General features: G+C 43.0%; 1 protein-coding gene across 3 annotated transcripts in view; it reads right to left on the reverse strand.

Annotated features, from left to right (window-relative positions):
- Positions 1-26772, reverse strand: part of LOC139411480 (transcription factor 12-like) — a 92770-nt gene that overhangs the window by 56079 nt on the left and 9919 nt on the right. For all 3 annotated transcript variants that reach the window (XM_071157905.1, XM_071157904.1, XM_071157906.1), the window contains exons 4-5: positions 18386-18468; positions 13331-13433 (exon numbers count right to left, since the gene is read on the reverse strand). In XM_071157905.1, coding sequence (XP_071014006.1) covers positions 13331-13433; positions 18386-18468 — 186 coding nt within the window. The remainder of the gene's footprint in view (positions 1-13330; positions 13434-18385; positions 18469-26772) is intronic.

Genomic DNA, 26772 nt, shown 5'->3' on the forward strand with positions numbered 1-26772 from the left:
GAAATGAGCAGTTCATGCTTGAAAACCCACAAATGTTGCTGAGTTACAGCAGTTCTGCGTGGAAGAGAGGTCCAAAATTCCCCCACAGCAACATGAGAGACTGATCAACAACTACAGGAAGTGTTTGGCTGGAGTCATTGCAGCTAAAGATGGCACAACCAGTTGAGTGTAAGGGGCAATTCATTTTTCACACAGGGGCATTGGGTGTTGCATTACTTTGCTTATGAAGGAAATGAAATAAGTTTGTAATTGTTGTATTATTTATTCACTCAGGTTCCCTTCATCTAATATTAGGTTTTAGTTGAAGATCTGATAACATTCACTATCAAAAATATGCTAAAGTTGAGAACACTAGAAAGTTGCAAATACTTTTTTACAGCATTGTATCTCATGTAGAAATATAGCTTCTCATCAAACTTTAAAGGGCCAATCTGGAGTTCAAACAATGGCCACATCACCACTTGTTATGAGGGCCAGTTCAAGCTGAGGCTTGAAAAATATAACCACTCTCAGCCTGGGCGCAAACCCAGAGTCTCTGGTGGCACAGCTGGCGCTGCAGTACAGCGCCCTTAACCACTGCGCCACCCGGGAAGCCCCAGCAATACAGTTTTTGTTTACATTAACTTTGTTTACAAACATTGGAGTAAATATTTTGGATATAATGTATGTAGCAACACCGGATTGGCCCTTTAAGGAGGATCACCTCAGTAAATAGTGAAGAGCCATCCCAAGCTGTACCTAAAAAAGCCATTGTTGATGCTTTGTGTAAAACTGCCTAGCCTTGCCCTTTCGCGGAATAAAAGGACATGTGAAACCTCAGACTACCTCAACTCACACAACACTGAGTCAGAGACCTCAGCGCAGTACTTCAGCGTTACAACACTGGTACTGAACTGGCTGGACATGGAGCCTGGCAAGACTCTCCATCAGGGAACAAGATAGAGCACAATGCCAGAGACCGGCAGACGGACGGACACATTCCAACAGATATATGGAGGTACAGTAGCCAAGAGTGTGTCTGTGATGGAGATTCAGTGCAGTAGTGGAGTCAGGAGACTTGAGCTGTTCCACTGGCAGCATTCCTTCCTAATGAATCATTGCCCTTCAACTTTGTGTTTTCATTTAACAATCACTAACATTTTTATTGGCGTCAGCTGCCAGCTCGTGTAAGGGGAGAGTAAATCTACAAGAGAGAGAAAGGGGACAGAGAGAGAGAAAAACGGAAAGGAGGGAGAAAGAAAGAAAGAAAGAAAGAAAGAAAGAAAGAAAGAAAGAAAGAAAGAAAGAAAGAGAGGATATGAGGGATAAAGAGGGGCGTGGTGGGGGAGGGGAGCGAACAAAGGGGGCTAAGGGAGGGAAAGGGATGTGGTTGAGAAAAGAGAGTGTGACATGGACAAAGTACAGCGAGATGAAGAAGAGAGAGAGAGAGAGAGAGAGAGAGAGAGAGAGAGAGAGAGAGAGAGAGAGAGAGAGAGAGAGAGAGAGAGAGAGAATGCCTAGTCTCTGCTAAAAGTATGGATGCTTTCCAATAGTGATTGTAGGCAGATTCTTTAGATGTGTGTATAAAGGGATTGGCTAAATGCTGGCAGCTCATGATTCAGTCGTCATACCCTAGTAAGACACTGCCTCCACTATTCTGAAAATCCTTCCTTGCTGTAGATGTAGTATCTCACATTTGAGCAATGCACCAAGCTATGCTTTTTGATGTGTCATTTAGCATTACAGAGATTTCTATGGAAATAGGCTTGCCTGACTTTAGGTGGGCTTTACAGGAGTGGGTTGGCTTTGTCACCAAGGGAAACAGCAGACACAAGGTAGAGGAGTCGTGGAAAAGACAGGATGTGAATTACTGAACAATCAAACGCCCATATATTTCATGAAACGGGAATGAAAAGAAGAGCTGGTTTTACTGAATGCTTATAATCCACAGTCAAACCAACACCAGAAATATTTCACTATGATGTGCAGTATGCTGTGCTGTCAGAATCAGTGGAGTTGAGGTAACTATCTTGTACAATATGATACAATATTACATGCAGTGGAAGAGGATGATATTTCCAGATGTTCCTGGACTGATTGGCTGGACCTGTAATTACTGTCATCGCCCCTCCACTGCTGCAGCTGCCCCTCAGGGACCTATTACATCACCTCACCTCTCCCCTGGCCCTCCTTCTTGGACAGGTAGCCCCCTCTGCAGCTGGGCTGGGCAACGCCTCACTGGCAGCACTGGCGCCAGGGCCTGAGGAGGGCAGGGACCGGGAGGGGGTGAGTGGGGCGGGGAGGGCGGGTGGGGGGATGTGTGGGAGTGGGATGGAGGAGAGGGATTTGTGCCCTTTCAGCTCGTCTTCAGCTCTTCACGCTCCACTGAGCACAGTAACAGATAAGCGCACCCTGCAGCTCTGCATAATGACCGGCTACATCCACTAGACTACAGCGCACCACACCTCCTCTCCCCGCGCCTCCCCTCCCCTCTCCTCCCTCTTTCTTTCTCCTCCTCTGCTGGCCTGACACATAGCATAACACCAGACACATTCAAAGATTCCCAGAAAAACAACCCACAAAAAAAATGTATTCACCTATTGTTTAGTACCAGTAAACAAATCACAAGTAGCAATACATATGCTTGAAATGGTTGCAGAAATGTGCTCTCACTGTGCTAAGGCCTTGTGCCTTCACACAAGAGTGGATTCATTACAAACCAGTCTTCTCTCCTCGTGTGGTACCAAACCAGTGGAGTAGACAAAGGGATAATGTCATCTATTCCATCTCTAGTTCAGTTGAGCTAACAGTGAGTATGGTTAAAGGACCAACCACCACAATCACTCACAGTCCTTAATGATCTACTGTGACTCACACCTGTGAGTACAGCTCACCATCTGTGCGTGTGTGTGTGTCTCCACACTCCAAAGGCATACCAGTGCCCCCTCCTCCTCTACCGCGGAGGCTGCAGAGGTTGGGCAAATTTGAGCGTAACCAGGAGAAATAGAGAAGAGAGAGACAGAGAGAGAGAGAGGAGGGGGGCGCAATCAGAGAGAAGGGTGCAGGCAGGAGCGAGTGAGTGACAGACGGAGGAGAGGAGAGGGAGCAACCTTGGCAGCACCTGTGACCCACAATGCAGAAGTACCCGGGTGAACACCTGAGCAGCACCTGGACGCAATCACAGCCTGGGTCGGGGGAGGGGCCCTCGCGGGACAGAATGCGAGCACACCGACACCTGCACCAGTTAAACACGCTCGGGATGCTAGCGCCATGTGGGATTTGGCTCTCCATGATAAGCCTTAAGGAACAATTAAAAACAAAAAGGAGAAAAAGACACTACCGAGGCACTGAGAGAGATTGATTTTTCCCCCCGCTGCACAAAAGGCAGGGAGAATACATCTTGGCGCTGTCATGGCCCCTCTTATGCACATAACCCTAGGCAACAAAATGCTCTGAACACTTTGCATTGTCACTAAACGACTGCATCATTTCATTTCCTGGAAACCCATTACGTTTCATAAAAAGGAGATGAAAAACAGATGAGAACAATTCTTCTGTGCACGGAGAATTCATTTAGCAGAAAGCCGAGGGAGAAGAGAGGAGAGAGAGGAGGAGAGAGAGGAGGGCTAACTGCAGAACACTCTGCAGGCTGGCAATGAGGATGCAAATCTCAGAAACTAGTGCTGCATGGGCTCCACAATTATTTTCCTGGTGACAGCAAGCATTACAGCTTTAATTACCCAGATAAGGCAAGCAGCACAAACTATTCTTGGACACTGTTCAATTTAAACTGTGTGATATTCATCTGTTCCAAGGATACTGAGCAATGCTGCTTTTAAAAAAAGGTGTACTTTCATCCAGATTGAAATTGTTGTATGAAAAGCACTGATGCACTTGGATACATGGTCACAGTGGTCTTGGACACACTAACAGGGGTTGGCTGGCATTCAAGGACAGATTGTGATTTAAACTCCGCCTTCACTGCTCTCCTCTCGTCCATCTATCAACAGCGAAAGCATGTCAGTCTGGACTTTTCCTGAGCATATACACAAACTTTAAGACTGGTCCAAGGCCTGGCTGCTTTTTATGTTGAGTAGCTATGGAGAAGGCCTCACATTTTCAATAAAGGAGACTGTGGAACCTAGTCTCCACATATTCTGGCCTGAAAACTAAAAAGCACTTACCTCCAGGGAATTATATGAAGAAAAAAAAATGAATCGACAGAGAAAACACTTTCTATGAAAAAAAAGTGTTTTTCATCTGTTACAGATCAATTAGGGTTAGGTAGCCAACGAACTTGGTGAAGGTCCCAGTGGTATCAGATGGAAACCCAGTAACCACTGTCTCTAGAGGAACAGGCAGAGAGAGGAGCTGGGCCCATATCAACAAAGCATCTCAGAGTAGGAATGCTGATCTAGGATATGTTCATATAATCTTATTCATCATGATCTAAAAGGCTAATCTGATCCTAGATCAGCACTCCTACTTCGAGACGCTTTGTGGATACGGGCCCTGGGCTCTGGGACTGTCTGTCCCTATCTAGGGGCCTCCAGTCTGTCTCTGGGGCCCAGGCCACAGTCTCCCCTGCTCCGTTAACTGCCACCTAGTAGATTTAATCTGCCTGGAAATATGAGCAGTGGTTAAACAGGTTAGTTAGGGGAATTTTCACAGTAATCGCTAGGATGGTGTTCAACAACTGGAAGGCAACACAACACACACCTCTGAGATCATCATGGGTGACTCAGGCTAAATACAGTCCCATGCCACTGCAGACATGATGTAACTTGGAAATACCATTAGCCCACCAAATCAAGTCTAATGACAGAAGGCCTGGATGTGTGTGGTGAGCTAGTTATATTAATCAGATTTGTTTTAATAGTACTACACACACAGAGCATATGAGGTGCACTGGAGGAACGTGAGGGTGTATCGTAGCAGCTCAGCAGAGTTATTAATACAGACAGTCACATGGCTGAACACACACACATACAGTCAAAAGTTTGAACACACCTACTCATTCTTTATTTTTACTACTTTCTACATTGTAGAATAATAGTGAAGACACCAAAACTATGAAATAACTCATATGGAATCATGTGGTAACCAAAAATGTGTTAAACAAATCAAAATATATTTTATATTTGAGATTCTTCAAAGTAGCCACCCAGTGCCTTGGTGACAGCTTTGCACACTTTTGTCATTCTCTCAACCGCCTTAATGAGGTAGTAACCTAGAATGCATTTCAATTAACAGGTACGCCTTGCTAAAAGTTAATTTGTGGAATTTATTATCTTCTGAATGTGTTTGAGCCAATCAGTTGCGTTGTGACAAGGTAGGGGTGGTATACAGAAGATAGCCCTATTTGGCAAAAGACCAAGTCCATATTATGGCAAGAACAGCTCAAATAAACAAAGAGAAATTACAGTCCATCATTACTTTAACCAGTTGGATTTAGGGGGCGCTATTTTAATTTTTGGATGAAAAACGTTCCCGTTTTAAACAAGATATTTTGTCACGAAAAGATGCTTGACTATGCATATAATTGACCGCTTTGGAAAGAAGACACTCTGACGTTTCCAAAACTGCAAAGATATTGTCTGTGAATGCCACAGAACTGATGTTACAGGCGAAACCCAGATACATTTTTGCCACATTTTTTGAAACCGCCTAATGCCAATGACTCCTTATATGGCTGTGAATGAGCTACGAATGAGCTTACGTTTTCCACGTTTTCCCCAAGGTGTCTACAGCATTGTGACGTCTTTTTAGGCATTTCCCTTGAAGAATGGCTGTAAGGGACCATATATGGCATGTGGTCACATGGTGTCTCCCGCAGAAAACCTTGCGTAAAATACTGAGGTAGCCATTTTTCCAATCGCTTCTTATGAGAAACCAACTGCCTCGACGGATATATTATCGAATATATTTGTTAAAAACACCTTGAGGATGGATCCTAAACAACGTTTGCCATGTTTCTGTCGATATTATGTAGCTAATTTTGAAAAAAGTTTGGCGTTATAGTTGAATAATTTTTCGATCGATTTCTCAGCCAAGCATGGTGAAGAAACGGGAGCTTTTTCGCCTACAAAAATAATATTTTTGGAAAAAAGGAACATTTGCTATCTAACTGGGAGTCTCCTGAGTGAAAGCATCCAAAGTTCTTCAAAGGTAAATTATTTAATTTGGTTGCTTTTCTTATTTTTGTGAAAATGTTGCCTGCTACCAGCAGAGCCTAGCATAGCATTATGCCATGATAAACTTACACAAATGCTTGTCTAGCGTTGGCTGTAACGCATATTTTGAAAATCTGATATGACAGTGTTGTTAACAAAAGGCTAAGCTTGTGTTTGAATATATTTATTTCTGTAACGGTTTTCTTGAGTTGAAGGAGAGGCAGACCAAAATGCAGCGTGGTTTCTATTCATGGTTCTTTAATGAAGAAAACTATACATGAATAGACTAACAAAACAATATCCCACACAGCAGGTGGAAACAGGGAACCCTTAAGTATGATCCCCAATTAGAGACAACGACCCTCAGCTGCCTCTAATTGGGAACCATACCAAGAGCACCAACATAGAAATAATAAACCTAGAACACCCCCTAGTCTCGCCCTGACCTACTATACCATAGAGAAGCAAGTGCTCTCCATGGTCAGGGCATGACAATTCTACAATTGGTAAAAAGAAAATCCCTTGAATGAGTAGGTGTGTCCAAACTTTTGACTGGTACTGTATACATACATACTCTACATACGTACTCTATACACACACACACTAACTCTCATACTCAAACTCTCATTAAATCACTTTCAACATACTCAGCAAACAATGGTCACCAAACCTACTCCAAAGGTCACCAAACCTACTCCAACTGTCAAGAGGAAGGTTGCAACAGATTTTTTGCTGCAAAAAAAGAGAAAAGTGATCAAAAGACAGCAACGATGTTTCATGTTTCTGGATGTCCTTGTAGGACATTTCCCCTTCTTTCTCTTCTTCTTTGACACAGAGCCATCAACGTGACTCACGGAATAAATCCTGTCTTGTGAAATTAAGCAGTGATTTCCAAGTGCCATCTGAGAGCCAGGCTGAAAGTCAATAGCTCTTCCTAGCCTCTGTTTTTAATGGTACATATAGGCCTTGTCTATGCCAAACTGAAGAAAAAGACCAAACACCACCAATTTTTATAGAATAGAACTCACCCAAGGTGAATGAAGAAGCTCAAAGCCAAAATAAGTGAGACATCAGTGGAGGACTTATTTAAACTGGCACCTGAAGCAGCGTACAGTAACCCTCAACACCTTTCCTCCTCACCTAGGTGGGTGAATAGGCTCTGTGCTTCTACTCAACAGAAAAGGCTTAACAAAAAATGGTAATCACACTGCTGCTAGTCTATTTATATCTTATCATCTGTACTAATTGTTCAAATTGCAACAGACTGTTAAACGTTTCCTCTCCATTCTACAGTAAGAGATGAAACTCAGCAGGAAATAAGATCCAAGTCTGGTACTCATATAGTCATCCCAATTAACCAGCATAGGGCTCTCAGGAAATACAACTCAATGAGTCCTTTCATGCTCTCAATGCAGGAGCAGATACAAGTATAGCTATCGTTCACCATAGGTCTGGCAACTCTGAAAAATGAAACAACATTACAGGGCCAGGAGAATTCTCCATGTACCGCTGTTAAATGAACATATTGAAGATATAGAACCACTCATATGTACATAAAGAACACCTTCCAACTATTGAGTTGCACCACCTCCTTTTGCCCTCAGAACAGCCACAATTTGTCGGGGCATGGACTCTACAAAGTGCCGAAAGCGTTCCACAGGGATGCTGGCCCATGTTGACTCCAATGTTTCCCACAGTTGTGTCAAGTTGGCTGGATGTCCTTTGGGTGGTGGACCATTCTTGATACACACAGGAAACTGTTGAATGTGAAAAACCCAGCAGAGTTGCAGTTCTTGATACAAACCGGTGCGTCTGGCACCTACTACCATAACCTGTTCAAAGGCACGAAAATCTTTTGTCTTGCCCATTCACCCTCTGAATGGTACACATACACAATCCATATCTCAATTGTCTCAAGGCTTAAAAATCATTATTTAACCTGTCTCCTCCCCTTCATCTACACTGATTTTAGTGGATTTAACAATTGACATCAATAAGGATTCATAGTGTTAACCGGGATTAATCTGGTCAGTCTATGTCATAGAAAGTGCAGGTGTTCTTAATGTTTTGTACTCTCAGTGTATATACACATATGCAGAGATGTGGACCACAAACTGACCCAGAATGCATGGTGACACTTCAGGGAAATCTCAGGGCTACAGTGCCTTCAGAAAGTATTCATACACCTGGATTTATTCCACATTTTGTTGTGTTACAGCCTGCATTCAAAATTGATTAAATTGATAATTTTTCTTACCCATCTACACACAATGTCCAAAAAACATGTTTTTTTGACATTTTTGCAACTTTATTGAAAATGAAATAAATAAATATCTCATTTACATAAGTATTCAGACCCCTGAGTCAATACTTTGTAGAAGCACCTTTGGCTGCAATTACAGCGTTATGAGTCGTCTTGGGTATGTCTCTATCAGCTTTGAACATCTGGATTTGGGCATTTTCTCCCATTCTTCCTTGCTTCTTTCTTCCTTCCCCATTCTTCCTTCCTCTCAAGCGCTGTTTAATTAGATGGGGAGTGGCGGGGAACAGCAATCTTCAAGTCTTTTCACAGATTATCAAGGTTATTCAAGTCTGGGCTTCAGCTGGGCTACTCAAGTTCTTTCACATTCTTGTTCTGAAGCCATTCCAGCGTTGCTCTGGCTGTATGCTTGGGGTCATTGTCCTGTAGGAATGTAAATATTTGCCCCATATTTGCCCCTAAGGTCATTTACACTCTGAAGCAGATTCTCATCAAGGATTTGCCTGTATTTGCCTCCATTCATTGTTCTCTCTATCCTTACCAGTCTCAGGTGGGGACTGCCACCACCATGCTTCAAGGTAGGGATGATGTTAGACGGGTGATGAGCTGTGTGTGGTTTTCTCCAGACATAGTGTTCTGCATTCAGGCCAAAGAGTAAAATGTTTGTCTCATCAGACCCCTGAATCTTTTGCCTTTATGATCTCAGAGTCTTTTACATCCCTTATGCAAACTCCAGGTGTTCTGTCATTTTTCTCAGGAGTGGCTTCCGTCTGGCCACTGTCCCATAGAGCCCAGATTGGTGAAGTGCTGTAGAGACTGAGGCAGGTTCTCACATCTCAGCCAAGAAACTCTGTAGTTCTGTCAGAGTGGTCATTGGGTTCTTGGTCACCTCCCTGACCAAGGTTTGGTCGGGCAGCCAGCTCTAGGCAGAGTCTGGGTAGTTCCATATTTAGTCAAATTCCCAATGGTGGAGACCACTGTGCTCTTCGAAACTTTTAACACTCTAGAAATTGTTTTATACCCTTCCTTTGATACACTGAGTGCACAACACATTAGGAATACCTGCTCTTTCCATGACATAGACTGACCAGGTGAATCCAGGTGAAAGCTATGATACCTTATTGATGTCACTTGTTAAATCTACTTCAATCAGTGTACATGAAGGGGAGGAGACAGGTTACAAAATTATTTTTAAGACTTGAGGAAGTCTTTCTAAATCATGTCCAAACAATTAAATTACTTTCTGAAGGCACTGTAAATGAGAGACCTCAGTAACAAGCCCAGATCTTTCTTCTGATTTAGATTCATATTAAAGCAGAAAGATTTTCCCATCCCAATAATACAATTGAATCTGCTTAATTATGAGACTATATTTCAAGTGATACATATTATATGACCCAAAGCCAAAACAAGTGTGTTTTGCCTTGCCAACTGTTACTGTTTGTGTCTTGAATATCAACAAAAGACTAAACCAATTTCTCTTTGTGATCATAATCTGTTTGACCAGTAAATACAACACCCGCTGAAGAGGCAGGATTCCCTATCTGCATGCATATTTCTATTTAATCTAAAGCTGGATTAGTGCTTATTAAATATTGCCTCAAACAACTACTCACAGTCAGCGTTATGCAACACCCTCCACTCCTCCCTCAGAGAACCACTGGTATACAGGATACATCCTCAGCCAGGGGAGCGACAGGGCAAGGGGGGCTGGACATAGGCCATAATCATCTTTTACCTTAGAGCTTCTAGAACTTGTTCTAGGATTCCATACATGGAATGTAGAGTGAACAGAAGAATAGGAGGGGAAAGGGAGCAGAGATATACTTGTTTAATACATCTAGATCCTCAGTGGGAGTTATAAATACTAAGAATACTGCATTTGTAACACTGGATGGGATTGAACAAGTCGTTCCATTATAATACTCACTCCATCCTTTCCCACTTTGTTTGCCGCTTACCATTATTTACTGTTTACTGGATTTTGTCAAGGAGCAGCATTTGCATACATACAAACATGGAAACACAATGAGCAGCATGTCCGTGTTGCTCACCACCTCGTCATCTACACAGTCAGTGACTGAGTCAGAGGGATCTACATGGCCTTCTGAGTGAGACAGTGAGCTGATACTGCACTACTGTATGTATGGATAGTGTAGCGTGCTGAGAAGAATGTGTCGTCGTGCAGTAAGAGGATTGGGGGGGGGGGGGGGGCTGACCGCCTGACCCACTCTGACACAGGCACTATGCTAGCCCCAAGAGAGGCTGCTGGTGCCATCACAGAGAGCTCACACGACACCCTGCCCTTCTCCTCATCCTAATCCACATTCCTCACCCTCCAACCCACAGGCTTTACTCGTGAGGGACAGACAATAAGGCCATCACATGAGGCAAGAGGGGATAATTCTGATCATCATCTATTTATGTAGATTCATATCTGATTCCTGAAAGACATTGGGTACTCCTGTTCCCATACATGTAGCTACATTCGAATAGCTTCATTGAATTTATATGTACAACACAGTTTACTATTCATTTGTTATTCTACTATTCCCAAGCTGTACAAAGACAAAGCCCCAATGAACCAAAGATGACCTCTAGAATGAGCCTCCATTATTCAAGTCATGCAGCATATTCTGCTGGTAACTGTCATTAAAATATAATGTCAAATAAACAGTCATTGCCAGCCATCTGTTGGGCACTAACAACTGTAACATGTTCATTATCATACACAATAGCTGACCTCAAATAACCCCAAGCTGCTTTCAACATGTCATACTTCTCTTTGGTTGAATGATGGAGTCAGGTCTGAGCCAACCGTCTCCTCTGTTCCATTTACAAACCATGAAATAAAATACAAAGACAAAAACATGCCCACACACACAATACAATCAGGACAATGGCTTGCTGGCTTTTCTTTGACTAAGTACGTCTTAGGAGGTAAGATTTCTTATCTAAACTAAAGCTGATTTAGATGTTGTTCAAAAGCATTGCAAATGAGGTTTCCTGGTCATTGTGAGTCAGGTCTGTCGAAGCCAAGGACTGTATGGGTCTGAACACACACAAAGCAGTGAGTAAGGAAGACCATTGTTCCTTTCCACCTGCAGAACTATCAGTAAAGCAAGGCACACTTAAATAATATAAACACTCAAATCAGAACAATGTACATTCTTATACAATACCAAATAGAATACCAAAAATACAGCTCAGTAACTGTGGCAGTGAGTCATTGAACCTATGCTTCCAATCCTTCAAAACATGTTCTCTTCTTTTAAATGTCTTGAGTAACCACATACACTGAGGTATCTAAACAAAGGGTATCCAAACATCATCCAAATATTTGTCGAAGGAAACTGCAGACCATTGAGATTTGGATTAAGATAATCCATTTAGATGACCATGGCTCGGTTGTAAAACTCCAATGGTGAGATCAAACAAAAATGGGTCACGTAGTACTGTACAACCAGAGGGTTCCCTTGGAAATGCTGTGTGTATAGTTGTAATGTATAATTGTATAACGTCCCTGCATGCGTGTTCCACCTCTTTGATTAGTGAGGAATAACCTTTCAGGCTTGATTTAATAAGGTCGCTCCAAACTAGGTAATTCCATGTAAATCCCAGATATTACTGCTGAAATTCAATTGTATTGAAGACCAGGCTCATCTTCCAATCCCAGCCTCTGATAAGCACAGGCAATTTAGGCCCACAATCAGATTGTCTAATGCCCTGACACATCATTGCAGCAGATCATTTCCATATTGTGCCACTTATAAGCATAATTACAGCCAGAGCCGGAGAACAGAGAGGAGCCCACCTACCCAAATGCATCCTGTGATCAATCGCCACAAAGATAACATTTCATTTTCAGTCGTCTCCTGCACCAGCACCCATCCGTAAACTATCCACCTTGCATGGCAACCAGTCTCCAGGGCAATCTTACAATGAGCCGGGGATTCAGTTGCCCATAAAACTGTCATGTGCTAACACATCACAATGACTCCAGGAGAAAGGCCAGTGTAATATATAGCTTTTAATTGTTAGAATGTATCCATCACATCAGGGGGGAATAAATAACCTTTAGAAATTCTAACCCACCATTTAGGTTTGATAAATCTATAATATGGTTTTATGATGGGGATTTCTTTAACCAGTGATCATCATTCTTATCTGTTCATACTCAACAGTGATTATATACTGGGGTGGCAAAGGACCAGCACAGTAAATTCAATCTCGTAAATCTCCAAAAGCATCCCAATCTGAATGGAGTCACTACTGGCTTCAAAATAAAGGCTTTTATTTGGAAGGGAATTATCATACTGCTGCTGGTAGCAGACAAATGGAGGTGGTGGTGCAACATCAGAGCAGCACAATCAGGCTATGCATGATTTAACAAACCCAAACGCTAAGTCTGCATAAACCATCACAGATCACCTGCCATTCAAGCATCTATTAGAAATCCTAAATGATATCCAACAATGGTGATGGGGAACTGTTTTTGTATGAAATGGTCTCTGGCACATCTGCTTGGTTAACCCCCCTTCCTTAGACACCACCTCCCCTGCCACTGGAAGTTGCCGATGGCTTTTCTAATAGCTAGAAGACAGTCTTTTGTGATGGAAAACTGTACTGATGGCGTGACTTCCACCCTGGGGGAGGGTCAACTTCTGAAGATGGTCACCACAGGAGGAGAGAGGGAGATGGAGAGCAGGAGAGAGAGGGTGAAGTAAGGAGAGAGTGCGAGGAGAGGAGGGGAGAGGAAGTGGAAAAACACCCGACCTAGCGGGGCTGTGGGGGCTGCCACTTCCAGATGCGTGACATGCCTTGTCCACACAGGGCTAAAGGGATTTTTTTTAAATAAAATGGATCTCTGAGACCTTTTGGCATGTGAGGGGTGAGGTGTTGAGAAGCACCTACTTACCCATTATGCTGGAGTTCATAAAAGGTGTCTGGGACAATCCTTCATGGGACACTAATCGACTGCCACTCATGTGATCACCATAATGAGGGCTGTCTGCCAAACCCTGGGGGGAGAGATCAGAGTATTAAACACATTATTAGGCTGCTTGGCTAATTGAGTGCTATGACAGTACACTAATTACTGAGGAAGGAGAGCACAATTGGTCAACTGTCCCCTGAAACTGTACATTTTTCTCCTTTCCGTCATTAAAAATGACTTTTTAAATCTCTGACTGATTGTAAAAGCAGTAAAACAGAACCCTGATCAGCCTGTCAACGCATATGCCACATGTTTCAGGATTAGAAAATACAAGGTTAATGATGCACATGTAATTCTGTGGATCTGAAGAGGCAGTGGGCTTTTTGAGAGAAGACATGTTGACATGTTAATTGTACATACATTACATGGACCAGCACATGCATGATGCACAAACAAGCACATTCACATATGGATGAAAACAATTAGGAAAAGCCCTTAGTCCAAATGGATACATAACAGCATCAGTGACTTGTGTCAATTCTAAGGCGTAGTTGCAGGGATTCATCTTCCAATGCCCTACAAGAGTCTGTCGTGAACCAGTCCAAGAGATTCTAGCAAACCTCTCATAAAACACAATACCCATTTACAAGATCAGTTTTAAAATGTTTCCCCCATAAAAACGTTCTAGGTGGTGTATTTGTTTAGCTAAAAACAGCAAGTCTCAAAACGTTGCCAAGCAACATTTACACTAAACGCAACACATGCGGCTTTGTTTTTTTTGAATGAAAACAAATCTCACTCACTTACGATAATTAAAAACCTCTATATACTGTGACAATAATGATTTTAATGTAAAACATTTAATAACAGGGTATTTATTATATTCTATGACGGGGAAGACTGCCGCCCTCCATCCTACCACGGTACCTGCAGCTTAAAAAATTGCCTTTTTCTCCTGCGGCCTTTCATGACAGTTATCAGCTTCAGGAGCTTAGGTCTAAATATCGGTCACAGTATGGTCTTTGAAAACTCAGGGTCCCCTGCAATAAAATATACTCTGTAGCAGTGCTAATCCCGGGCCCTGTGAAAATCCTCCTGCGCTCCAGTCAAATGCAAAACTACATTAACTCCCACCGGAGGGACCGAGCAGCACTGGACGAGAATTTCTATAGAGCTTTTTTCCCCCAACTCGTACCCTCTGCATTCAACATACAGTAAAAAAAAGTAAATCTTGTTATCCATCTTTTTTGTGAGCAGACGGTGATGGAGTAATTTCAAAGGCAGTGGAGTGTTGTGCTGTGTCGAGGGAATCCACAGAGATTCCCCATTGTGTTCCTGCCAGGCCGCGCTCCCCGTTAATCACGCCATGAACGGACTCACTAATAACACCACCCCTGTGAGAGGCTCCGAAACACACACAAACACACACACACACGCACACGCACACACACACACACACACACACACACACACACACACACACACACATACACACACACACACACACAGGAGATAACCTCTGTGTGTCATTCACCCAAACACTGCGAGGCAAATACACACAGGAAGGCAACAACAACCCATACAAACCTCTCCTGTACTACAAATCAAATCCCCCAGGTGTGTTTCCACTGACATTTAACCAAATAAAACAAAGAGTAGTAAGTAATGAACGACTTAATCTGGACATCTCAGTCCTCTATTTCCTCCTGGTCTTTTCTTCCCTGGTGGAGACAGCTGCCACAGAGCTGGAAAAGGCCAGCGAGGAGGGGCAGGTAGGGAGGACCAGAGAGAAGAAAGGCAGAGGAGATAATGGTCAGGGTGAGATCACACTACCCAGCCCACCCTGTGTCTGCTCCCCAGCGACCATTAGATCATCAATCACAGAACCCTCATCATTTACAAACACTGCTCGGCTACGTCGGCCCAGACACTAACACATGCTGTCACTGCGACCAACAGGGCCAGTTACCGCCGGCTACATAACTGTCAAATCACTACTTAAGCATGCAGGCCACAGCTCCTTGCCACAGAGTTTAAAAAGTCATCTCCTAGATGGAGTGTGGCGTCCCAGGTGAATGTGTGGCTGCGCCGCGGTGGCTTGGGGAGGCATGATACGGGCGTGATGGACGTGTGCGGGGTGAGTGTCGCGGCAGGGCTGGGGCATGCGGGCTGCGGGGCCTCCTGCATTGGCGGTGGGCACAGCTCCGGCTGTCAGGCGGCTGACCTGCAGCCACAACTTCCCATGATACGTTGGCTGGCTGGAAGCCAAGGTCAGCACGGAGGGCTGTAGTCTGTTCACAGTCCACTAATCATACACTGCTATCTTGAAGCACCCAAGCAGGCCCCACTCGGACAGACACACTAAACTGAACTCTTTGAATAACAGAAACCCGCTTTTCCGAAAAGCGTTTCCTCTGAGAAACCTTGCTTAGTATGAGTTGCTGAACACAATTTATGAAACATTACAGTGAGAATTATGGAAATATGATTTTTGAGACAAAAGCTGAACTGTAGATAAGTGCTTGTCTACTGTTTAATGGCTTTAAAGGGTTCTGTTCCTAGACTCCTCCCTGTCTTCAGGCTGGGCCAAACACACTGCTTGTCAGAGGAGGGGGACGCTGGTGCATGGAAGTCAGGCGCAGGAGAGCAGAGATGAGTGGACAAAGCACTTTACTCAGGCAATTATTAAAACAGGATGCAACCGCGTCACAAAAACAAATGCCCAACGAACAAGTGAGGCAGCAGAAAGTACACACAACCAAGTACAAAGTACCGGCTGCCACAAAGCACTGGTACAAAAAACAAAACCCGGCATACACCAGCTGGAAGCGTACCAACCTGAAAATAAACAATTTCACACACAGACATGGGGGGAACAGAGGGTTATATACACGACAAATAATGAGGGAATGAAAACCAGGACAAAACAAATGGAAAATGAAAGGTGGATCGACGATGGCTAGAAGACCGGTGAGGTCGACCGCCGAACGCCGCCCGAACAAGGAGAGGAACCGACTTCGGCAGAAGTCATGACACTGCTTGACCTAATACTCCCTGTCTTTCCAAATCAAATCTCAGATGAAGATCTAAACCACATCTCAAAATCAGAGGATGTCCTTCCTCTTATTTGGGAATAAGCACCATTGTGCTATAAATACCACTGGATAAGAACCAAGTAGTACTCACCACCTAGAGAGTATCTATGCATGTGTTCTGCTGCAGGCTATTTATCTGTGCACTCAGCACATTGCTAGTGAACATTGTAACTGCATTTAGGTACACTGCTTCAACGTGAATATGGCGCAGGAGTGTGGGGGAGCAGAGGCACAAAGACATAGCACACCATGGTCTGTACGGACAGACAGAGTGATGAATGGACAGATGTACTGGTGCAGGCAGAGATCAAATGTGCCTGGGGATTAAAGAGATTGTCTCCATTCTCTTTGGTCAAAGTCATCCGGATGAACCTTTGACAGGCTGGACACCAGGCAGTGTATAGTTGCCTTTCACCATCAATTTGATGTCCATACTCACTCTCAATTATTATGTCTACAAAATCTCCCAAATAGCATGCGCTGCCAATAACAAAAGAAATGGTTTGGAATAAGGTGTAAATTAAGAGAACCCTGCAATTTGCTGTACAGAGAAACTAGAAGAAATACCATCCCCTATTAGGAGAATGGTTATTTCAGAGCAAGTCTTCTTCTCTGGCCTACATGAGTAATCACGTTGATAAAACACCTGTAAAACCTGGACAAACAACCCCATCTCTCTGGCTCTCTAGTATTTGTGTGTGCATCCGTGCGTATCTGTGTGAAGGTATGTGTGAAGGAATGTGTGAATGTAGGTGGAAGTGTGTGTGAATGTATGTGGAAGTGTGTGTGTGTGTGTTTTTCCATGTTTGTGTGCACATGTGCAGTATATAGGCACAAACAGCTGCCTGCTTACTGATGCCCGTCCCTTGCAATGTCAGAAACGCTGATTTATATGCACCTAAAGCAAAGATATCTCAAACGTCTCCATCTTATAATTCGGATCAGGCAGCCGATGGAACCATAGCCTGTAGAGGTTCATTCGGGAAGGGCATTGGAAAATAAACAAGGTAATGCGGCCCGAGCAGACCTGACATTTAACTGATTTCTGATGGAAAGTGACAGGAGATTGACGTTAAATGAAATTCATACAGGGCACCCAGAACCACCATGGTGTAGGAGACAAACAACAAATACAGAGACACAGAATATATATTCACACTTTGAACAGAAATGCCATACGAACCAGTTGTGGTATGATTTCATGTCACGCATCATTCTATTTTTATCTCTTTGCATGATGCATGATAAATTCAACGCAACTGATCATGTATCAGAAATAACATTTGAATTACGGCCAAAATATTCATAAGAGTCTGGAAATCCTAATGGAAAGAATTAATTAATCACTCGTTGCGGGTACTGAAATCATTTCTAAGGAATATTCATAACCTAATATAAACATTAGTCACAGTTATAATTTCAATCAACCAAAACAAACAATATTTCCATTGATGTCCACTATCATAAATATAGTTTGCACCTTAAATCCTAATATTGGCACAGATCTACAAATGGTTGAGTAATTTTCCCCAATTCAGAAATTCCACAATGTAGCCATAATGTCCCAAAGCACACAACATTAATCAGCTTCCCCTGACAAATGCTTAATATTTCAGATTAGTGCAAATAATCCAATGCAAATGACAACATATTTAAACCTATCACTTAAGAGGATATTGGTGCCATGCAATTAGGTCATACTGGAAAAGAAAATTATGCCAATTACAGGTCACACAACATGACTGGTGCTCTCTCCCTCCCTGCCTCTGCAGTGAGCTGTGAATGTAACACGTTGATGTACTGAGTGTTAAATGATGTGGTGCAGAAAGGCCAGGCAGAGGGAGACAGAGAAGTGAGGTGAGAGAGACAGAGGAGTGAGGTGAGGGAGACAGAGGAGTGAGGTGAGGGAGCGCACGGAGAGTGAGTGGGCCGGTATTCTTACCCTGGAGGACTCGTAGGAGGGACTGGACGACTGGCCACCTGGGGCCCAGGAGGACGATGCCTGGCTCGGCCTCTCATCCATACCTGTCAGAAGAAGAGATGCACAACTCCATCAGCACAGTGTCCTCAGACTCCTTACCAACACACACACACACACACACACACACACACACACACACACACACACACACACACACACACACACACACACACACACACACACACACACACACACACATACAACACAGGACAGGAACCAGTGTACCCCTAGAGGAACTGAATTAGACACTATTCAAAATGTGATATAACAAATGAATTGCAAAGTTGCATTGCTATCCAAAAGTGATTGTATTTAACATTTCTTTATGATCTCTCCTGAATCAAAAGGCGAAGGCTGCAGTTAATCAAACAGGGCAGAGATATTTCACACGTCTAATGTCTCATAGCAACGGCCTCTCAGTTCTCCAGGGGCCTGGTTTAACAAAAGACATAACAGTGCATCTACAGTCATGTCTGTCCCTGGGCGAGCGAGCATGCTGCCATTCTCTTGGCAGGAGGACAGACGACAGAGCAGAGTAGAAGAACGTGACTAATCTGTTATACCTCTATTCAAAGGCTGTGCTGCCTTACGAGTGCCAGGCACATTTTCACGGCGTCATTTATTTTGGTTTACATAAATCACAGACAAAAAAAATTGCACTCCTTAGCATGTGTGCATGCTCAAAATGTGCTTCAGAGCACTAGAGCTGGATGATTTGGCAGTGATGTATAGTCCAGCCCTGTCAAAACAGCTGAGAACTGAAACTTCCTAAAACTCATTTTAAAAAACTCCATGTTTCCAAAGACAGCATAATAAAATAATAGATAAACAAATAAATCAATAAAGTTGACACAATTGCATGAATTCAACATCTGCTATGTGATGAACAAATATAATATCTGACCTTTGAAATTACATTTATGGGGCCTGATCAGTAAAGAGATACGATTCTGAGATTCTTCACGCTGTTTGAGACAATATTGTTTTGTAGGTAACAGCATTCCACTCCCGGCCCCATGTAAGCTACATAATTGCAGGAGGGGGAGTAACATCAACATTTTGCAAGTTATTGATTGTTCCCTTTGTCATTTCACCCTGCTTCAGAAAACTGCAATACCATTCATTTGATTTCGCCCTCAAATATAACAGATCAGATTTCAAGGAATTGTATATACAATGAATCAAATATAGCTATTGCAGGGAGTAAACAAACCTTTAAACCATAACACAGACTCTCAGAGGGCCTGTATTCCACTTTAATTTGTTTAAAATTTCTAAATGTTAGTGACAAAAAAACACAAGTCTTCGGTTGCCTGAACCGTGCCACTTGACCGCATGGCTGGGCACACACTAAACACCAGCTATCTGGGCACACACTAAACACCAGCTATCTGGGCACACACTAAACACCAGCTAGCTGGGCACACACTAAACACCAGCTATCTGGGCACACACTAAACACCAGCTATCTGGGCACACACTAAACACCAGCTATCTGGGCACACACTAAACACCAGCTATCTGGGCACACACTAAACACCAGCTAGCTGGGCACACACTAAACACCAGCTAGCTGGGCACAAACTAAACACCAGCTAGCTGGGCACACACTAAACACCAGCTATCTGGGCACACACTAAACACCAGCTAGCTGGCCACACACTAAACACCAGCTATCTGGGCACACACTAAACACCAGCTATCTGGGCACACACTAAACACCAGCTATCTGGGCACACACTAAACACCAGCTATCTGGGCACACACTAAACACCAGCTAGCTGGGCACACACTAAACACCAGCTAGCTGGGCACACACTAAACACCAGCTAGCTGGGCACACACTTAACACCAGCTAGCTGGGCACACACTAAACACCAGCTATCTGGGCACACACTAAACACCAGCTAGCTGGGCACACACTAAACACCAGCTATCTGGGCACACACTAAACACTAGCTAGCTGGGCACACACTAAACACCAGCAAGCTGGGCACACACTAAACACCAGCTATCTGGGCACACACTAAACACCAGCTAGCTGGGCACACACTAAACACCAGCTAGCTGGGCACACACTAAACACCAGCTAGCTGGGCACACACTAAACACCAGCTAGCTGGGCACACACTAAACACCAGCTATCTGGGCGCACACTAAACACCAGCTATCTGGGCGCACACTAAACACCAGCTAGCTGGGCGCACACTAAACACCAGCTATCTGGGCACACACTAAACACCAGCTATCTGGGCACACACTAAACACCAGCTAGCTGGGCACACACTAAACACCAGCTAGCTGGGCACACACTAAACACCAGCTAGCTGGGCACACACTAAACACCAGCTATCTGCATTTGCATGAGTAGAACAAACAGGCCCTTTAGCGAGGGGAGAAGTAGACTTTTCCACAGTGAAAAAGAGCTAGGCCAACATCACACAATCACGATGTGCGGGCTAGACCCCGTGCCAAAGACAATGTAGAGGCCAGCCAATGTGAGGCTGGCAGAACTGCACAGAATGCAGCAGTCAACTCAACTCAACTCATGGCACCTTCATTGGCATACTCTAGCAATACACAGTAATACACTTTTTAAAAGTGAAACAATATGTTAACACTACACATAATAATATAACATTCTAAAAGGGGGAAACGCTGTACTCCACACTAGCTGTAGCACTTGGCTCGGACTGTAGTGCAACCCTGCTTGGCTCTTTAGGGCACTAGTTGTCACCAGCTCCAGTCTCTAGACTCTGTCCTGACTGCCAGCTCCTGCCTGAGGCTCCAGGGTCCTCTCTCTACACACGACTACAGATATAGCTACACCAGCCAGGGACAACACAATATCACTATGCTTCACACTGATTGAGACAAACACAGAGCGGTAGAGTTGTCTTCAAATGAGGAGATAATGCTAAAATAGTCATCTACGGAATAGCAACGGAATGACACGTTTTGTTAAGCATTCTCTACAAATATAAATGTGTGAACTTGCTGGTTATATTATGAATATAAACACTAGTGGTATTTTCACAGATGTCATTTTTGATTCTTCTGTGCTAAGCCGTTTCTTCAGGAGTATTTTTGTTCTCTAGCGAAACACTCAATCGAATCTGATGAAGGTAAATATGGCTGCTATTGATAGGTGAAATGTTAGGGAAAAGGACATGGGTTTTTATATCTACAGCACAGGGAACTCCTCTGAGAAGTAATTAGGTTTTTTGTCTTATATTTCTAATGTGGAATGCATTACTAATATCTCTGGAAGAAATATCTAAATGCACATCTGTGATGTCAATTCTAAGCTAACAGACAACAAGGCTTGAAAGAAAGTGGCCCAGGGACTCAGATCGGTTCCATTTGGCTTGGAAGGAAGGAACCGTCTCTCTGTGGTTTCTACTGTTATGAGTCAGCCGCTCCATTTAACCACCCACCAAATCACTGACAACCAACGTCATGAGACACTGCTACAGTAGCTGAGGTCACACACACACCAACAGTTAAGCAGATAAAAGACAGAGGCATACTATTACTGTAGCCTGACAAATGTATTATAAGATCAATTCCACGTGTCTGTATTTCATCCAGGTCTCATCTGCTCTTAATACAGTCCATATTCACCTACCATTCATCACTTTCATCACGTTTGATGTGTAACAGGTTTTATGGAATAGGGTGCCCATGTCCTGCTGCTGGGAACAGAGAGGCTTCAGAGGTTCAGAGGTATGGCACGCAGACCTGTGAGCCCCATCTGTGGCAGCTCTGCTCTGCTCTGGAACAAACTCCATCATATATCCACACCACTCCGCAACCCAGCACACTGGTCACACACTTAACATGGAATCATACTGCACTGCATTGACAGCCACATTGTCAGCTGTGCATGTGTGTGTGGCAAAGACCCTCTTCTAATTATTTCAGAACTCTAGTTCTCAATTATAGAATTGAACAGGAAATAGACAAAGACATTATGCAGATATGAATGCTTCAGTTTGACTAGTGGGATTTTGCTCTCTGGCGTGCCCCCACTGCATAAACCTATGCCAAAGAATGTTCATTTACATGCAGTGTCTGTCGAGTAGAGGATTTAAATATGGATTTAACTTGGCACGGGCACTGCTCTGTGTGCAAATCTTTGTCTATCCTGTTTTCAAGTCTGGCAGTCATTAGATATCCTCCTTTAACTTTTCTTCTGTTTAGTATTTAGGAAGAAATCAAAGCAATTCTTTGTTCATTGATTAAAATAACATTTGAAGAACACTCTGGATATAGGAGACTAACTCCTAAGAGAGGTCTTAGGTTGGCGTACTTTTATGAAGCCCTTAGCAATAAAACAAAATAAAAATAACTGATCACAGTCAGTCACAGTCCTTCTTGTGATGTGCATTTCAGAATGCAGCCTGACACACAACCTGGTACTCATTTGCCTATGGTCTCTGTAGTCTCTGTAGTCTTTGTAGTTGTTGTAGTCTCTGTATTCTTTGTAGTCTCTGTAGTCTTTGACGTCTCTGTAGTCTTTGTAGTTGTTGTTGTCTTTGTAGTCTTATTTGTTGTAGTCATTGTAGTCTCTGTAGTCTCCGTAGTCTTTGTAGTCGTTGTAGTCTCTGTGATGCAGCCTAGGAACAAAGTCAGATCCAGAACCTTCTTTTCTTTTCAGAATAGTCTAATAAAAACATCCTGTACCAGCTTTTAACATCAACAAAACAAGTTAAACTAAAAGCATTTCTAGAGTCTATAATATTTTCGGTTTATAAAAATAAAGAAGTTTTCTGCTAATATCCTTTCAGAGGTTACCGTTTCTTCAGAGGAAAACAATCTCCCAAAAATAAGGACAGGAAATGTCTTGCTGATCTACATGTATGCCTAGACCTAGCTGAACTACATATGTGTGATCAATTCCTCAATGCATACCAACACCTCTATCTGCACTATTTTAAGAAATCAGTGGCAAATATATTTACGGTTACACAGGAGCTCGGAAGAGAAGCTTAGGAGCATCGTTAAAATCACACCCTTTCTCACAACATCCTAGGCACTGAATTCTTTTTTTTAAGTGAGATTGTCACAACAGTAAAAATGTCAAACAACAATTGAACGCTAGTAGCTAACATTCCTACATTTCATCTGCTATCTTACTACATAACTGCTACATAACTGTATGGAAACTCAACATCTTGAAAAAAAAAATGTATACATCAAAGAAATTACAACATTGTTTATTTACAGATTTATGGATAGAGACTGAATACAGACAAACAACTCATTGTAACTCTGCTTGAGCTAGTAAGAACATTTAATCCAAATAAGCCACACTAAACATTGGAACTGTGTCAAAGTGCAAAATACAAATAAAATCTACAGCATAATTTAAATGAGGTAGCCTGAACAGCAAATGTTTAGCCTTATGAGTAACCTCACATGCAACCACATATTCCACAGTCACTGAGCAGTGCTGTTATGTTCTGAGTACTCTGTTCGAGTGAACAGAGGTGTTCAGTGTGGGGAACCGGAGCTTACATCACTGCCAACTGACTGTCAGGAACAAACACGTAATATCCTCCACGTCTCAAATCAAACACGTGAACACAACTTTGAATTGGAGGGCAAATATTTATCTTGGCAATGTCTGCTCTCCTCTGTAGTTTAATTGTTGAGCAGGTGTCCACATCCCCTCAGACATACAGTCAAAAGGGCCCCGCACCGACTGTTCAAACGGACTCTGTTTTCTGGCAAATACCACTGAAAAAAGAAATGCATTTGTTACTTCACACAACTGTGAACGACCACTGCAAAAAACAACAAGCACACCAGACGTGACATCACAAAGCGATGTCCAAGTCATTCGGCAGAACTGAAAACACAGTTTTTCTTTGCCAAATTGCTAGGAAACCAAACATTCAGACCAAGCGGGCATCGCTTGTGGAATCACTGCGGGCTGCAATCAATATGGACCTACAGGGAAGCAACATCGTAAATGATGGCAAACAGTTGTGGCTGCCGATGCATTACCATGTCTTTACCAGTTGTGCTCTGCCTCCTCAGAGAGGAAATACGTCCTTTAAATAGTCTAGGAGTGAAACATCAATACAGAAAGAAAACGTACACAAGCTAGCCTCATACTTCACCTTACATGACTGAATCTACAAAATAAAATAATAAAATAATAAACTAAACATTCTCAGAATCTTAAATAATGAACACTACGCTCAACTGACATTTGTCAAAAAGCAACAAAGTCATCAGGTATAGTAATGGATTTTTGATTAATTGTTAAAATAAGTAAACAATAAGGTGATTATTTCATGGTAGTGACCATTATAAAAATCGGACAAAAAAAGTCACCCCCTCACAATTAATATTTCTAATAGACTACCACTACTACAACTGCCTAGGCTCACCAGCCTGTTAATTGAATTAAGTCTAATTTGTGCAATGTAAAAATTGACTTTCCCATACACATGTAGCAATGAGAGGTTTGTCAGAGCTAGTGCAGTAGTGTCTTCATTAGACAGACTCTCTCTCTGCACTGAGATCCAGTCATCCACAAAGCGCTGTCACAGACAGAGGCCTTGACAAGCAAATGACAAGACGCTTCTCCTTCGGGATCCCCTCCAACTCCGAGCAAACAGTCGTAAGGCAGGCAGCAGGCAGGTTAATAAGACATGCTGTAGCGATAGATAGATATACATTTTAATTTGTCACGGTATCTTTAATGAAACGCATCAAACAAGAGTGCCTGCAACCAAGCAACCAAGTCTGCCACGGTGCACAGCTTGAGCTGATTTGACTGTATGCAAAGAAGGGAGCTATTTTCGGTTGTTCACTTCCAATCTAACAGCTACTCTCTCATGTCACATGGAGACCGGCTCGGCTCGCTGCGAGGGACAACCCCTCACTGGGGCTGTGTGTGTGTGTTGGAGTACCCTAAACTGTTCACAACTCACATGGAAGTAGACATAAAATACATTTTGACTGTGTGCAGAGAAATAAAAAAACATTTATAAAAAAGCATCGACTAGTTTTGGGCAGTATCCACATTTTCATGCCATCATACCATTTCTCCATACCGGGGTATACAGTATTATCGAATGTGCACACAAGGGGTGCTAATCATGTCGGTATTTCGAAATACCCCAGTATACGGTATATCGCCCAAGCCTAATATCAACATTGTCAAATGTCATCAAATTACACCATAATTACTATCAATTTCATAATTTGTTTTATACTTAGTGATTTTAATTTGTAGAAATATCTCTAGGTAGGCAGAGGTATGGAGCCGGCGAAGCTGCAGTATTTGCCCAATGTCCCCCTGCTGAGCACACACAACACACAACCGATGGCCTCTTCAAATTCATGTCATTAACAGGCACGAAGGAGAAACCGCAATTTCCCTCTGTTCAAGCTGCAGTTGGGTTCATGTTTGTTTTGCTATCTCTGTTTCTCTGGCACACTTCGGAGGGGCCTTGAAGGGTCCTAGCAGTGCAGTTCTGCTGCATTTGTCTGGGTATGCCCAGTTCAGACGCATTAATCCAAACTCTCATTCCCTGCAATTTCCACACTTCCTTCCTGTGCTGCTGCCTGCGCCCCTCGCCATATGTTCACAGTGGCTTACGGAGGAAAGGTGCTTTTTCCTCTAGAGGAGCTGGAGCACGCAGGCTAAAGATATGAGGAATTTATCTCTGCTATAATATAAACTGCCAGAGTGCAGTAGTTATGCAGAATAAATTAGTTTCTAATTTAACATAAATCAATTTCCCTTAGGTTTTTTGTTAGTAACGTGCATCTAAAATGTTTACAAACACCAAATCCACTCATATTTCATTCAAATGGCAAAAGGCCTTGGACTGGTTGAGAAACAGTTTAACTAGGCATAGTGGCAGACTAAATGAGCTAAGTGCTCTAATACTGCTACGCAATAATATTTCAAGTGATATTACATCAACAACAAAAAAGACTCATAATTGCAGACTCAATTTACCCTAGAACCTGTACTGTAAAAATCCTCAAATTGCAATCCACTCAGCAGAAAGGTTAACTACAGAGAAGTGCCCTCGTGTGGTCATACAAGCAGACAAGTCATATCTCTTTATTCATTCACCGTGCGTGGATCTTTTTAGGGTGAAACAAACACGAGAGCACAAAAGGATTAGCCTATCACACCAGCGGGTTCCTGCAATCAGCAGCGTGTTTATTACATCAGGAGGACTTCGTTTTATTGAGCTGCTCATTAGTAGGTTTAATCAGAGTCGTGTCTTATGACTGTTCTAACAGCACTATCAGATCCCTCATCAGAGGGCTGAGTACTATCTCACTCACACACACACACACACACACACACACAC

This window comes from Oncorhynchus clarkii, chromosome 6 (genome assembly GCF_045791955.1).
Source record: "Oncorhynchus clarkii lewisi isolate Uvic-CL-2024 chromosome 6, UVic_Ocla_1.0, whole genome shotgun sequence".
Classification (NCBI taxonomy): domain Eukaryota; kingdom Metazoa; phylum Chordata; class Actinopteri; order Salmoniformes; family Salmonidae; genus Oncorhynchus; species Oncorhynchus clarkii.